The sequence below is a fragment of the Canis lupus genome, chromosome 7 (assembly GCF_011100685.1).
Source record: "Canis lupus familiaris isolate Mischka breed German Shepherd chromosome 7, alternate assembly UU_Cfam_GSD_1.0, whole genome shotgun sequence".
Classification (NCBI taxonomy): Eukaryota; Metazoa; Chordata; class Mammalia; order Carnivora; family Canidae; genus Canis; species Canis lupus.
Genome location: NC_049228.1, coordinates 26,413,074 through 26,429,183, shown reverse-complemented (window position 1 = coordinate 26,429,183; position 16,110 = coordinate 26,413,074). Strand labels below are relative to the sequence as shown.

Genomic DNA, 16,110 nt, shown 5'->3' with positions numbered 1-16,110 from the left:
AGGGTAGGGAGTGGAAGCAGGACGAGGGCCTGAAGAAGGCAGACCCAGAATATGATGGGGCAGCCCCAGCACCTCTTCCCCTTCACAGCCATCCTGGTATATCAGAAGGGACAGGCTATTGATAGTCTGAAGGAAGGGGTTGTTTTCCCTCTGGCCATAAGGAGAAATTACCTGAATGGTCAGTAAAGCTCTACTCATCTCTAAACAGTATTTGGGCAGCAGTCTCAACTCTTGTGAGGAGAAAGGGCACTTCTCTCCCTCAAAAGACACTGACTGGATGCCACCAGTGTGGTGCCCAGAGCTTTCAGGAAGACAACGTAGGAATGCACAGTCTTTCGAAAGGACAGTTTACTTAAGTATCAACAATCTTTTTTTTTAGATTTTATTTATTTATTCATGAGAGACACACACACACACACAGAGAGAGAGAGAGAGAGAGAGAGAGAGAGACACAAGAAGAGGGAGAAGCAGGCTCCACGCAGGGAACCCGATGTGGGACTTGATCCCGGGACTCCAGGATCACAAGGCAGGCGCTAAACTACTGAGCCACCCAGGGATCCCACTATCAACAATTCTTAAAGATTAGAAACTCTTCATCTGGCTAACGCTCTGGGTTCCAATTATTTTTGGCAAAACTTTCCTAAGGCCTCAGTAAGAAAGTTATAGATGTGTTTTAAGTATTACCTAGTTTGGCACAAGCAGTTCTAACACAGAAGAGTCTGAAAAAGAGAAAGAAACGTTTAGTAAAATGTACTCAGAGCACCAGAAACTACCTACATGGCTGGAGGAGTGAGGCCTAGCTCTGAACACCATGGCCTGCACAGACCTACTTCTTTCAAAGAAGACTGTCATGCTACATGGAAGCCACACTCATCATCAGTCTCTAGAGCCTTCAGGTGACACTGAGGCCTTGTGTATTTGAGGTTATTGAGTGCTAAACAGCTCTAGAGTGGTCTCTGGTCTCTCTTGGTCAGCATTTAGGTGTCAAGTCCAAGGCAGGCTGGCTGTCCACAAATCAAAGGTAAAGACAGTGAAGGGCTGGGTCAGACCCACCGGACCACTGCTCACCCAGGGAAATGGTGAGGAGAAATGAAACCATAAATGCCTCGGGAATACCAAACTCCTGTCACATGCCTATGTTATAAATGAACAATGAACAATGAAATCTTTCCTCATTAGAGAGGAGAGGTGTTCCTGGCACTCCGAGTTTCCATTTCTGGAATGCCAGGGGCATGTACAGTACTGCACACACAAGCAGTTTTTGATGACCGGGGCCCCTGCAGGCCTTGGCCTCTTACATTGTAATAAAATGAACCATAACAGCTGCAGAGCAGGTGGGCCTTTTCAAGGAGATGTGGATGTGTTTCATCGATTACATCTGCTTCTCTGAACAATTTTTTTCTCTCTTAATTTGTACACTATCTAACAGTTCACAGTTGGCATTGCTTAGTTCAAATCAAAAGGACAGAGAAACCAGAGTGACTTAAGAGAGCAAAGTCATCCTTTGGAAGCTGTCAAATGGCCTGTGCCCTGCAGGACTGGGCTGGGCAACAACTCCTTGGGGTATCTCCTGGATTATCTTTTTTTGGAAAGGAAAAAAATTTCTTCTTCCCTTCAAGTTTCTTCGGGCTGGTTGAAGAATCAAATAGACATGAAGCACATTAACAAGAGAAAATCAAATTTGATTTCGTACATACAGGAACCCACATGAGAGTCCAAAGACAGTCATGCCAAATAAGGTATATATGTCATGCTGAACTAAGAAGGCAGCAGGGGTTGAGAATTTCAAAGGGAAGGAAGACAATTCACAGGAAGAAAGGAAAAAGTAAATGTTTGGCAAGCAAATGTTTGCTGCGCCATCCAGAAACAATGGGACACAGAGATTAATTTCAACAGACTTTGCTAAATTCCTCTTTACCTAGTTGATATATTATATATAATCTATGATGATAGCTCTCTTCCTGGAGCAGGTCCCTTATCTAAATTCTTTAAGGCAGTTAAGGGGAAGGTCAAAGTTTCTTCCCGAGTCTTTCTGGCCCTGATTGTTTTCAGCTCAAAATACTCTGCAAGTCAATATAGTACATCTTGGGGCTATTCATATTAACCCCTACATCTCTGAAACAACCAAGGGGTTGGTTCATCAAATCAGAGACTGTGGTTCTAACTTGCTCTTTTTTTTATTCCTTTAGATATCCTCAGAATTCTGGCACTTTCCTGATTTCATCCAAGAAGGATATGAATTTGCCTATTTTATTTCAAGTTCCAGATGTCTTATCTAAGGTACTCAATTTTGTGTTTTAATTGAAAAGAAACCCATAGTGGTTCAGGGATGACATCGAATGTAAATACAAGGGCATTTTCTCTCTCCTTAGCAGAGCGCTGGGCCTGGAACATCATCACTGTTCCATATATATTTGTTGAATGAAATGAATGAGCATCGCAGACTCGCCCAAGGTCAAGTACACTAGCATTAAGAATGAAAGTTACAATCATCAAAAAATTAAAACAAACACAATCCTATTGAGAAATAAACCCTGAAGCTTTCAGGGACTGTGCTCAGCCTGTGTCCAGAGCCAGTCTTAGCTTCTGGAGCCTCTGATCCTGTCCCATCACTGCCCTCGATCCCTTGTATCTCCCACCTACACATTCTACACCCGTAGAATTTCATATTGTCCTCCTCATGTCCCCTCCACCTCACAGAAATCAACTGAGATTGACAACTGGGTGATGACTATACTCCCCAGGAGGTTCCCGATCTTCAAGGTGCTGATAAAGTCAGCAGTGCTAAGAGACAGAGGGAGAGAATTCTCAGGCATAAAAGCAGTTTCTCACCTGAGGAGTACACAGGGTGGCTGCTGGTGTGCCAGGGTGGTGTTCCTAAGCACTTGTCACAGCGCCCCACTCGTGGTGACACCCGATCATGGTGACAGCTCCACTCTGTGAGTTACCACTGGGTCAGCCATGATGTCAGGAGGTAGATCCCTGCTTAGGGAGGCCTTCTGTGGTTTAGGGAGATATGGAGAGACTGAGTTAGATGCCAGCTCAGTGAATCAGTGCACGGGACCTGATAGGTGCACAGCCATCATCAGGGGCAGGCAAAGTCCCTGTGAGGCAGTGAGAAGGAAAGGAGGGGTGGGCAGAGAGTGCCAGGGAATGGTTGCAGAGGAAGCGGCACCTGCATGTGTTCTAGAAGGTACTCCTATAGTGGAGGGAAGCACCAAGGGAACAAAGACACAGAACCTGAGCATGAAAACATCAAGGAATCAGGCCACGGCAGGGAAAGAAACCACGCAGATGGGTGGGCTCAGCTGGAGGGCAGAGGGCCGCAGAGGCCAGGAGCTCTGTGGAGATGGTCCAGGTTTTCAGCTCAGCATGGTCAGGGGCTGTGCTTGAGTCACTGCACTAATCCCCCAACATCCAGGCCAGGCATGTAGGTATGAGTTCCCCCTTGACATGCACAGGATCAGCTGAGTGGAGACGGGATCCACCCTGACAATTGCTGCAGAACCAGCGACAAGCCTTCCAGACACTGTCTTTTTGACCTCTGATTTAGACAGGCTCTCCCCTGCCACCGAGCACCTCCTTATCCCAGGTGAGCTTTGAGTCTCAGTGCATGATGCCTTCCAAGGCATTAATATTCCAGGCCCCAGACCGCTGGGGCAGGAGGCGCGAGAGGAAAGCATTGACAATGACCTGGGCAGGTTGAGAGGCCCATCTCCAGCAGGCCAGAGAATTTCATGGCTGCAATATGCAGGAGTGGCCACTAGAGGGAAGCCAAGAGCAGCTGCTTCCCTGGGCTTGGCCAGTAGGCTGAGGCCAGGAGGCCAGGAGGCCAGGCTCTGGGCGGACCCAGGGATCCCCAGATCCTAACTCCTGCAAGGAAAGGAGGGCTCCAGGACCTCACCCTCATCCTCATCCTCACCGTGTCTGGGGCTCATCCCCACCCCCCCCCCACCCCACCCCACCCGTGTCTTTCTGTAAAAGACAGTTACCCCTGCAGATTAGAAAGGCAAGCAGGTATAGGGAAGGCAAAATCTTACCTTTGCCATCTTCGGGTTTTCAGCTGCATCAGAGAATTAAATCAGTATAAGACAGATTAACGGGACAAAAGCATACAAATGTATTAAATGTAAGTTTTATGTGACACGGGAGCCCTCATAAGGAAATGAAGACCCAAAGAAGTGGCCAAACCTACATGTTTTATGCTCGATTGAACAAAGAGAGGCAATGGGGGAAAGTACCTAAAATAGATGGGGTGGCTAAAGGAAGATAAAAACGCTTTTAACAAGGTCTGCGTGTGCAGAATTGTACAGTTGGCTGTGACCACGAAGGCCTGAACGTATACCCTGTGAGGTAACCATGGGCTCAGCCAGCAGCTGCTCCTTTCTGGGAAGAAACCGTGCTCTATCCGGTGGGAGTATAAAGCACCGTGGACACCTCATGTCTTTCTTTATCCTCTAAATCACCAACCTGCCAAAGGGCTGCTGGCAGCCATGCCACCAGCTAGAGGTCCTGGCCTCCAGGCACAGGTGTAAAGGTCCTTCCACCTGGCTCCCTTCCCTTCCCCACTCACAGGTCAAAGGGCAGAACTTTGAACATTCACATTCCAGTGGCATTCCTGCCCTACCCAGGAGCAGTCCTGTGGTAGAGGCGGCTGTCTGCGTGTCTGGGGCAATATTCACTAAGGGGTGGAGAGATAGAAAGGACATAGGGGCTGAGAGATGGAAAGACAGGGAGAGGAAGACAAATAGCAAGAAAGCAGAAGCCGAGAGAGGCGCAGAGAGGCGGGTAGGGGCACAGATTACAAGAAGAGGAAGTAGAAGAGGAAAGGCAGAGCTAGCAAAGAAGAAAAATGGAAAATAAACACAAAGTGGTGGAGCCTCAATACTCCCCCATTTAGACATCCACGGTGGAACAGCTTCTTTGTCAGGCAGGACTTTCACCTGCTGTTCCAGGCATCGACTCATCCAGATGCCACGGAATAGCCCAGTGTACTGTGATCGTTGAGTAATTGAGGCTGAGACGACATGCTCTGAGCTCCCTAGCAAGCAGATGTGGGGGGCTCTCTGGGGGCTGCAGTGGAGGCCCTGGGACCCCTTGGTGCACTTGCTGGGTTGGGTGCCGCTGGACAACAGCTACTCACTTACTAGTGGAGAACCCTACTCTGTTCCCTCGGCTCCTGCCCTCACTCACTCCTCTTTTTGATCTGGGTTTGTTGTTCTAGTGTAATGAGTCAGAGTCCAGATGAGAGCAGTACTATTTTGCTTTTAGCAGACCTGTGACAAAGGCCCCTGGCTAAACACACTGCAGCGGCAGAGATGTGGCTAGAAAACGCACAGGACGGCAACTCTCAATTTTCTCACCACTGAGAACTTGTTTTATTATTTCTCTCTTGCTGAATCTCAGCGTTTGAAAGCTTATGACCACCACAGAAACCACCTTGCATGTTCCTAAGTCCTTTTCCTGTGTATATTTATCAGATACATATAACTACAAATGCAGTTTTAAAAGGGAGGTAATCATGGTCACCACTGACCTGATGGTAATAAAATCCAAGTTTAATAAGTCTGGATGGTAGATGCATGGTTGTTGATAATATTTTGTGTATGTTTGAATTTTTTTCCTAGTCAATCATATGAGTATTTTAAAAACTATCTCCAACTGTATTCTTTAATGGAGATGGCTGGTATTTTCAGATTGCAGGAAAGTGTGTAATTATCAGAGGGCTTTTCTGAATATTGAAAATAACTCTCCAATCACCACTTTTTTTTCCTAAGGGATATAGGAAGCATTATGTCCTCCTATGGATCCTAAGAATCTACTTTCTCCCTGAGAAAAGGTAGTCTTCTTTTGTCCCTTTATCCAAAAGTTTCTGGCTCACTGAAATACATATATGGTTAGACAAATCTCTTAACCCTTCTGGGCTACAATTTGCTCTTTGTGTTCATTCAAAGTGTTGAACTAGAGGTGACCCATGAGGTGTCTCTCATTTAAGTCAGGAGTAGAAAGGAGGAAAGGAACAGAGGTGTCGAGGGCAGGAAGGATGAAAGCAAATTTGTCAGCGTTCCTCAGCATGCTTGTGGTGGCTATTTTTAAGATCACCATCTGGTGCTTTTACATTTTCAGTTTTGTTATGTGGAGAGGTATGTGTGTATATGTATGAGACAGAGAGAGAAAGAGAGGTGGAGAGAGAGGGAGGGAAAGAAACGTATTTCTCTGTTTCTTTATCAAAGATTCAGGAAGGCCAAGGACTTGGGCCATGAACCAGACCTTATGAACCTCAGCAGATATTAACCTCAAATATTAGGACATTTCTGATCGTGAAATGTGAAGAGCAGACTCCATCTTTGGGGGCCTTGCTGAAGTGTGCTTCATACCTTGGCCAAGCTACAAAAGGTTGCTCTCACTTTCTCATCACATCTGCCATCTGCTATCCTGAGGACAGCTGCTTGGAAAATGAGAACCCCATTAACATTTCAGAGCTTTTCTTGGTCGCTCTTACTCTACAGATGATACTGACTCTACAGGGGCCTGTGTACTCTGAACCATCAGCCAATTCATTTGCCATTTCTGCTACTACTGCTGAACTGGCCCTCAGGAAATCAAGAGTGAGCAGCAAATGCTGCAGAAGAAAAAGACCCTTGATTCTAGGGCCAGGAAAGAAAGCAGGGATATAGGAAGGTTTGGGGGGAGGTCTGGGGGTAGGAAGAGGGGTCCTACAGAGTGTGGAATCCCAAATTGTTTGCATCCACTTCCTTGTACACACATAAGTATATGTTTATGTGATTCATTCATTCAACCAACATGTGTGAATGCCTATTGTGTGCCAGATTCCTGATAGGCTCTAGGGATGCAAAGGGGTTTGAGACATGTTTTTGCTTTTCAAGAATTCTCAGTCTGGTGGAGGAAACCAACGAAAGAAAAGAAAAGAAAAAAAGAAAAAAGAAAAGAAAAGAAAAGGAAGAGAAGAGAAAGAAGAAGGAAGGAGAGAAAGAGAGAGAAAGAAAGAGAAAGAAGAAAAGAAAAAAGAAAAGAAAGAAAGAAAGAAAGAAAGAAAGAAAGAAAGAAAGAAAGAAAGAAAGAAAGAAAGAGTAACAGGACAAAATGCAAAATGCTGTATTAAGTCTGTGATAGAATCAGAAAGGCAGGCACCCAACTCAGGTAAGGGGTGTGTAAAATGGTAAGAGGGCCTTGAGGAAGACTTTTCTGAGAAAGTAACAGTGAAGCTGTGTCTTGACAGATGTGGAGTTAACAAGGCTGGACAGAACAATATATAAAACATTTCGTCTTCAAGGCTCCACGGGATGGGAGTCCTCAAGGTCATGCAACTCCGCATCCCATCTGCCGCCCTCGTTAACCCGGCAAGATCCTGCCGTGCACCTTGGAGGTCTCTCAGGTCTGTTGCTTGATTTGCAATGAACTCTTCCTCTTATGTGAAAACCAAAAGCCTATAAAAGGGGAAGGAATCCACCGCAGGAAAATAAGAAACCACTTATAACTCCAAATCTGCTCGAGGACACTCCCACTTTCACCTCTACCCGTCTATACCTTCTGCATTCTTTCAGACTAAGTGTAATGCCGCTTCTCGAAGACTCTCCTGATCCTGCAGTGGGATGTGGTTTCTCTTTTCTGAAGGCCTGGAAGTACCATTGCTTCTTCTGTGATATCGAGTGCATCCGGTCTTGGATCACAGTTTCAGAGATGTATATAAGTCTCAGAACTCACAGATGTGAGGGATGGAAGGAGGAGCCAAACCCCGGGAGATACCATCCCCAAGGTATCGGGAAGATATGGCAGAGGGTGGAATCTGCCAGAAGCCCAGGAGTCTCCTCTGCCTCTCTGGCCTCTGCCCAAGCCCCACTCCCCACACTAGACAATAGTCCGTGCTCAGCTAGCCTCAGTTACCTGAAGCCAATCTGCTAGGTCATTCTTCTGCGCCATCGCCGTGCTTCCTGGGGGTTGGAATGCCCTCCCCCAACTTGTTCACCCTACCAACACCTACCCAAACATTGCCTGCTCCTGTAGCCCTTCTCAGACCCTTCCCTCAATGTCCGTCCCACCTCCACTTTTTTCAGTTTCACTGCACCCTCAACATATCCCTGTCACATAACCTTCTATACTGTTGTGCTTCCTTGGGCACAGTCTGCTGGGTGGTGAGCAGCTGAAGTCAAAAGCTGTGTCTTATTTGTTTCAGGGACCCCAGTACCTAATGAATGGGCAAATGAATGAATTTGTATTTTCCCCTGGCCTGCCTTAGGGCCAGAAAATGCCTTATTCATCCTTGTGGCCCCAGCCCAGCACATTTATTATGGCCTCACAATAAATGTCTGTTGTTGAATGAATGAATCGAGTTGTTCACACTCATACTTTAACATGCCAACCCACAACATTGTATTGTAATACTCAGTTGATTCTTTTTAAATGGCCTATAGAAATGAAATGTATTTTAGGTATTTGTCAAAAGAATCCAACTTTGTCTCTAGTTTGCAGTCCTCATACCTTCAATAATAATGTCTCACCCAAATGCTTTATATTTCTCAGAGGATGAAGCTACTGGACGACCAATCCACTGAAGGTCACCTTAGGAGCACTGCCCAGGCACTCCCTACACTGCAGAGATATATTCCTCCTCTTCCTGTGCCCCATTCCTCTCAGGGCAGCAGGAATGGGTCAGGGCACAGGTATACACACATGTAGTAACAGGTCAACAATCAAATGGCAGAAGGGGGCTTTAATTCACAGTCATTGTTTATCCCTTTGACCCCCCTCCCTCATATTATATGCTTCTTATGAACATACTTCATGACTCTGATGTCAGTGTGAGTGAAGAAAGGTAAGTTGTACCTGTACCACTATATACAGGGATCCCAAGTAGTCTGTGACTGACCCCCTCCTGCCTAAACTCTTTCTAAACCTACCAGCTGCAGCCAAGCCTGGACTCCATGTCCACATGGGATGGAACTGACTCCCTCTGTTTTATGGAAGGAGTAACTATTACCTTTCCTAGTCCTCCAACCCTGTCCCCCTTCCTTGCTGCCCAGATACCCCCACCATTTCCTTACCTTCCTCTGTTTCTCCCCTCAGGCCAGGAGGATCCAGAGTAACCCCATGCTGATCAGAAATAAGCAGCTGTGCTCCACATGTCAAGAAATAAAAATGGTAGGTCAACGGGATGATAGAGATGAGCATAGGTATCCCAGAGGATAGTAAGCACTATGCCTCCCTGACCAGAGCCCAGTGGAGAGACAATACTTTTTGCAGGAATGGCTGAAAATAAGGACCTGTTGGCTCTGGGAGCATCATTATCTGACACAATATGATAAACTCTCTTTATTTTCAACAAACCAAAAGATGAATTAGGGTAGGTGAGTTAGAGGGATAGAGATGAGATGAGCCACTGTACTTTGAGATCCTAAAGTAACTGCACTGCTGTAGAGGTTCAGGAGCTTGTGAAACTTCTCCCCACTTAACATTTCCACAATACAATACGAAAAAACACACAACCATACAACACAATCTGCCCCTACCATTTTAGTCATGAAACAAGCAGCTTCATCTTTGGACACATCAATTCAATAAATGCCTCAGGATTAAAGCTCAGCTATAGTACTTTCTAGCTAGTGAGTGGTGTCTGTAACGGGTGGTGCAGAATGGTGGGGAATGAAGGCTAGCAAGAGGATTATGGGGAAACAAGGACAAAGCTCTGCCATCTGTCAGAGATGCTGCAGAAAGAAGCCTGTGTATGGAGGAATGCTCCATAGGTCAGAGTTAGGTCTTAAGTCAGTTTAAAGATTAGAGTTAGGGTCAGTCGGGCTTGGGTTGAAGGTTAATTTAGCTAAATGGCTAGGTTTCAGATAGAAGTTGAGGAAGGGTATTTATAATTCTGATATCCTATGATTCTCCTTTGACTCTGGGCTGGTGTGTGATAAAAGGAAGGGCAAGGAGTAGAAGAAAAACAGGAGACATAAGAGAGCCTCCTTTGATTAGTTAATGGTGAAAGTTCTTGGCTAATAAGATATGAAAGAGACCAGCAGTTTTGTGAAATTTTTGTGTGGGATTTGGAAATTTAACTGAAGCTACTGACAAAGGTATATCTAATGTTACAATCTATGTCCAATTAAGACCACAGTGTTCAATATTAGCATTGACTGGAATCTGGGAAAGTGGAATTGAGATTTCTCCTGATCTTATTCCTGATCTTATTCCTGGAATCACTGTGTCCACATTTAGAATGCACTGACCCCAGGCCCAAGCTGGCTTTGGCCAGCTGGCTCACTTGGGACTTCAGCAGCTGCTCTCTTTCTCAAGACCTCTTCTCTGACCTTTGCCCTTGCCTAGGCCTGATTGGAGTAGAACCACACACTGTGGTTTTACCATTCACTACAGATCCCAAAAAGAAGGACCTCAAACGTGAAAGTCAGAAGCAGTTCATGCAAACCCTGGTGGGAAACTGCAGAAAGTTAGAAAATGAGCACGCTTCATACTGCTTCACTATGTACAATAGCACTTCAACTTCCTCCTGGGGTAGGGGTACTGCATATCTCCTGTAGTCACTGAGACCCCTCCTTTCTCAACAGGGGGTTGAAAGTAGATGCTGGGGAAGATATAAAAAGACTCCAAAAAATATCAGGTTGACTTCCTCAACCTGATAAAGCATATCTATGAAAAACCCACAGCTAATATCATACTCAATGAAGGAAGACTGGATATTTTCCCCTTAGATAAGAAACAAGACCAGGATGTCCATTCTTGCTGTTTCTGTTTAACATCATACTATATGTTTTAGTTAGGGAAGTTAAGAAAAGAAAAAGAAATAAAAGGCACCAGATTGGAAAGGAAAGCATAAAACTATATTCACAGATGGCATAATCTTCTATCTAAAAAGTCCTAAGAGACCCACATAAAACAATTAAATCTAATAAATGGGTATTGAAGAGTTACAGGATACAAAATCAATATCAAAAATCAATTATTTTTTATATACTAGCAATGAACAATCCAAAAATTAAATTAGGAAAACAATTCCATTTACAATAGCATCAAAAAATTAAAATACTTAGGAATAAATTTAACAAAATAAATGCAAGCCTTCTACATCAAAGGCTATTAAATTTTATATAAAGAAATTAAAGAAGACCTAAATAAGTGGAAAAACCCAGATTTTTAAGATGGCAGTATTCCCAAATTGATCTATATGTGCAGTGCAATCCCTCTCAAAATCTCATGTGACAGGGCAGCCCTGGTGGCTCAGTGGTTGAGTGTCTGCCTATAGCCCAGGGCATGATCCTGGAGACCCAGGATTGAGTCCCACATCAAGCTCCCTGCATGGAGCCTGCTTCTCCCTCACCCGTATCTCTGCCTCTCACTCTGTGTCTCTCATGAACAAATAAATAAAATCTTTAAAAGAAAAACTCATGTGACATTTTTGAAGAAATTGACAAGCAGATCTTAAAATTCATATGGAAATGCAAGAGATGTTACAACCATCTTAGAAAAGAAAAAGTTGGAGGACTCACACTTCCTGATTTCAAAACTTACTATAAACCTACAGTGATCAAGACTTTGTGGTACTGGCATAAGGATAAACATATAGATCAGTGGAATAAAATTGAGAGTCCAGAAATAAAATCTTATGTGAACAAATAAAAAAAATGTTAACAGGAGAACATCAAATTTAATTACATACATGTGGGGTCTCCATAAAAGCAAGAGATCATGAACAGTTGGTTTTTGACAAAGGTGTCAAAACAATTTAATGAGGAAAGACTAGTCTTTTCAGTAAATGGTACTGAGATAACTGTATATCCATATGCAAATCCCTAGCAGAAAAGTAGGTGTAAATCTTCATGACCTTGAATAAGGCAATAGTTTCTTACACATGACACCAAAAGCACAAACAACAACAAAACTACATACATTTGATATCATCAAAATTAAAAACATTTTTGCTACATCATCAAGAACATGAAAAGAAAAAAAAAAAGAACATGAAAAGATAACCCACAGAATGGAAGAAAAATGTTTGCACATCATATATCTGAAAAGGGACTAGAATCCAAAATATATTTTTTTAAAAGTTTACAACTCAACAATAAAAAGACAACCACCCCAATTCAAAATAGGCAAAAAAAAATTTTTTGAATAAACAATTCTCCAGAGAAGGTATACAAATGGCCAATAAACACATGAAAAGATGCTCAACATCATCAACCACTAGGGAAATGCAATTGAAATCACAATAAGATATTATTTTACACCCATTAGCTTGACCATAATAAAAAAGTGTACACTAACAAGTGTTGGCAAGGATATGGAGAAATTGGAACCCCCATCCATTACTAGTAGGATGTAAACAATGCAGCTGCTTTAGGAAATGGCAATTGGCAATTCCTCAAAAACTTAAACATAGAGTCACCATATGACCCAGTATTTTCATCCTAGATATATACCCAAGAGAATTGAAAACATATCCACACACAAACTTGTACAAGAATGTTCATAGCAACATTATTCATAACGGCCAAAAAGTGAAAATACCTCAAAGGTCCGTCTACTGATGAATGCATAAACAAAATTTCATTTAATCCATGCAATGTGGGATCCCTGGGTGGCGCAGCAGTTTAGCGCCTGCCTTTGGCCCAGGGCGTGATCCTGGAGACCCGGGATCGAATCCCACATCGGGCTCCCAGTGCATGGAGCCTGCTTCTCCCTCTGCCTGTGTCTCTGCCTCTCTCTCTCTCTCTCACTGTGTGCCTATCATTAATAAGTAAAAATAAAATAAAAAAAAATCCATGCAATGCAATATTATTCAGCCACGAAAAGAAAGTATTTATATATGTTACAACCTGGATAAACCTTGAAAACATTTTGTTATGTAAAGGAAACCAGACAATAAAGGCCACGTGTTATATTGATTTCATTTATTATGAAATGTCCAGAATAGGCAAACCTGTAGAAATAGAAAATAGATAATCCTTAGCAGTTGCCAAGGATTTGGGGAATGAATGAATGAAGAATGAATGCCAGTGGGGACAGAGTTTCTGGGCTGATGAAAATCATCTGGAAGTAGATAGTGGTGATTGTTTACAACTTTGTGACACTACTAAAAACCAGAGTTATATGCTGAGATGGTGACTCTTACGGTGTCTGAACTTAAAAACAGATTAACACTAGAAAAATATTTTTTACAATAAAAGCATAAGGTGGAAGAATATCAAAAAAAGAAAAAGCCTAATAGGACCTGGCTTGTATGACTGCTTATACTCCTATGTATGAGTACCCTGGGCCAGGAGCTCAATTATTTATCATGGAAGAAATACCTACTAAGGCTTATGGCTGGCTGTGAGTCCCCAGGGATATCTGCCTTAGTGTTATGTAAACCATCTCTTTTTACGTGTCTGCTCCAAACAGCTCCTCTTCCCTGTAAAACATCTATTTTGTAGTTGTTCTGTTATCTGCGTTACTCTCTGATACACACTTTGAAGTCCCTTCAAATTAGGATGTCAAGCTAGTATGTAAGGAAGTATTCTCTAACATATGTATGTTAATTGGTTTTAAAAGTCTATTTATATAATTCAGTTCATTTCAACAAATATTTACTGACTGCCTACCCTAGGCCAGGCACTTAGGTAATAGCTCAGCTACAGAGGAAAGAATAAATAAATAGAAGAGTAAGACATAAATCCTATCTTTAAGGAGCCAGTGGGTAAACAAATAAAGATAAGGAGGTGATGAATAGAAATAGAAATAGACCTGTGGGATGTGAACAGATGTGGAAAGTAGAGATCAGAGAAGTCTTCCCAGAATACTACACCTGGTTTTCAAGACTGAATAGGAGTTGACCACATGACACACTTCTTTTCAGGGACAAAAGTACTATCTTCAGTAAAGACCTTTGAGGTATTATTATTTCATTTGTACGAAATGTCCAGAATTATTTTTGAGGTAGCCCCCATCGCCCACTCATGCATGCAAAAAAACTACCTGGATTTAAGGGCTTTTGAAAAAGGGTCATGCTAATCAGAAGGTAGAGATTTTCCTCCATCTTTCTTTCTCTTTCTGAAGAGCCAATGTCAGAAGAAATTTTGGAAAAAGGCAATACATCTCCTTCATTCCCATCCCTTTTATGTATCTAAGAAACCTCTTCTCAGGTTCTCACCAAAGCCTTTGCTGTCCTCACTACTCTCAGATGCTCCCGTCACTGGATCATTTCTTTCCTCTCTCTCACATCTTCCCCTCAGCTAATGAGTTACAACAATTTGATTAAATACCATAAGTGATTGGTGTTTCTATAGACAATGTTCAGATTCTTCTCTCTTTTCAAGCATCGCTGAAGGCCCTTAACACATAGTCACTTGCAGGTTTGTTGTGTCATACATTTAAATCACAAGTCACTAAATGAGTAACCCAACTAACCACCACACCCACATATTATGATTATTTTTTCATTGTCATGGCTATGATGTCTTTTGAGAAATAATGGGGAACAAATGATTCTTAGTGAAAGCCTGTGCTCCAAAAGAAAACCAATATTGAGTGCCAGTAACAAATCTGGAAAAGTTCAAGAACATAATGTCTTAATCAGGAATACTCTGTGTAATTTATTTTAGTCCTCTAGGAAGGTCACACTTAAAACCAAGTGTGCTTCAAAGTGGTTTCATTCATTCCCTAATTTGATCAGCAAATATTTCTTGAATAGGCACTATGTTAGAATCTGGAAATACAAAAAAAGGGACATGGTCTCTGCCCACATGAAGCTGAAAGTCTATGAGGGAAACCAGACATCATGCAAGTAAATAAAATAAAAACCTTAGGAGTATTCCTATAGAGAAAGCCTAGGGAATGGTTAGAACATAAGGCAGATAACTACCTAACAGTGGTCCAGGAGTCAGTGTTGTTTGTGAGAGGCTAACCGGTGATCTGAGACCTGAAGAATGTTGGGGGTGAGCTATGAGCTAAACAAAGAGGATTGGAGGCTTTACCAATATTGAGGTTTCTAACTTCAAAATCTGATAACCAGGGAAGACCATAGACTCTATGGCTTGTGAGCAGGTGATCACCTCTGATTCATTCATATACAGAAGAAGACGTGAATAATTCTAATATTAAATACAAATTGAGTTTCTATGATGGTGCATTATTTATTTAAATTGGAATATGGTTTTGGGTGATGTTCTAAATGAGACTTTCTTTCTCAGGTACAACCAAAACCTGTGATAATCCCTCATAATCTGAAACTATCCTTTGAGAATCTTATGAGTCATAGGTAAGTCTAAGATTTAAATCAGGACATTATTTTAATTCTGTTTATATTGGTTTGTGGATACGGGACAGTGGACTGAGAAACATAGTAAGTAGAACGTTTAGGGAATGCTTAGAGAATGGGCTTCTTGACTGGTTTCATTTCCTGGTTAAACCAGAGAGACCAAAAAAGTTGTTTTCACCTTTTTACTGAACAACTATTGAAATTGTAGTAGAAAGTATTATCTGCATTTCCACCTTCCCAGAAACAGTACAAGGAAGGGGATACAAGATTCCTCTGGTAGCTCAGTCAGAACTGAGTACAAATTCTCCATGTAGATGATTTATGTAATTCAGAAGGCATGGGACATTACACATAATCTGTTCTCAGTCCAAGACATCCTCTGTTACTTTTTAGTAACTAAAATTCCTGTCATCAGTTTGTTTTTAATTGTTGTTTGCTGCTTTCTTATCAAGAGCAAGTATATAAAAAATAAAATCCAGTCAGAATTTTGATTAGTTGGATTTCAGGGATTTTTCTTCTCCCCTATCAGAAAGGGAAAAGGACTGTAAAGAAGTTTTTATTCAAATACAGACTTACCCTGGATAAGGCACCCATGAGGATAGACTTCCCTTATAGTAGATGGTTGGAACGTAGGCATACAAGCATGGTCAGATTTGATATGAATAAAAAAAGTTATATGGGATCTAATGACAGTCTTCAACTTTTCTCCCTCAAAGAGAAATCAATAATATGGAAAAATAAATAAGTCTCTTTGTAAGCTTATGTTAAACAGCAGTAGATGCTGTGATTCCTTTTCTGAAATTTTCTCCAAGCTGAAGTATAGACTCAGATGCATGGAACCCATG

General features: G+C 42.4%; 1 protein-coding gene and 1 long non-coding RNA gene across 10 annotated transcripts in view; one reads left to right on the top strand and one right to left on the bottom strand.

Annotated features, from left to right (window-relative positions):
• Window positions 1–16,110, top strand: part of C7H1orf105 (chromosome 7 C1orf105 homolog) — a 36,443-nt gene that overhangs the window by 14,879 nt on the left and 5,454 nt on the right. For all 9 annotated transcript variants that reach the window (XM_038542528.1, XM_038542520.1, XM_038542522.1 and 6 more), the window contains 3 exons: window positions 2,190–2,280; window positions 9,085–9,159; window positions 15,198–15,265. In XM_038542528.1, the coding sequence (XP_038398456.1) occupies window positions 2,236–2,280; window positions 9,085–9,159; window positions 15,198–15,265 (188 nt within the window). In that variant the 5' untranslated portion in view covers window positions 2,190–2,235. The remainder of the gene's footprint in view (window positions 1–2,189; window positions 2,281–9,084; window positions 9,160–15,197; window positions 15,266–16,110) is intronic.
• Window positions 558–9,312, bottom strand: LOC119872527. The gene is made up of 3 exons (XR_005362081.1): window positions 9,063–9,312; window positions 2,833–2,999; window positions 558–719 (listed from the first exon to the last, which is right to left on the bottom strand). It is a non-coding gene; the product is annotated as an uncharacterized LOC119872527 (long non-coding RNA).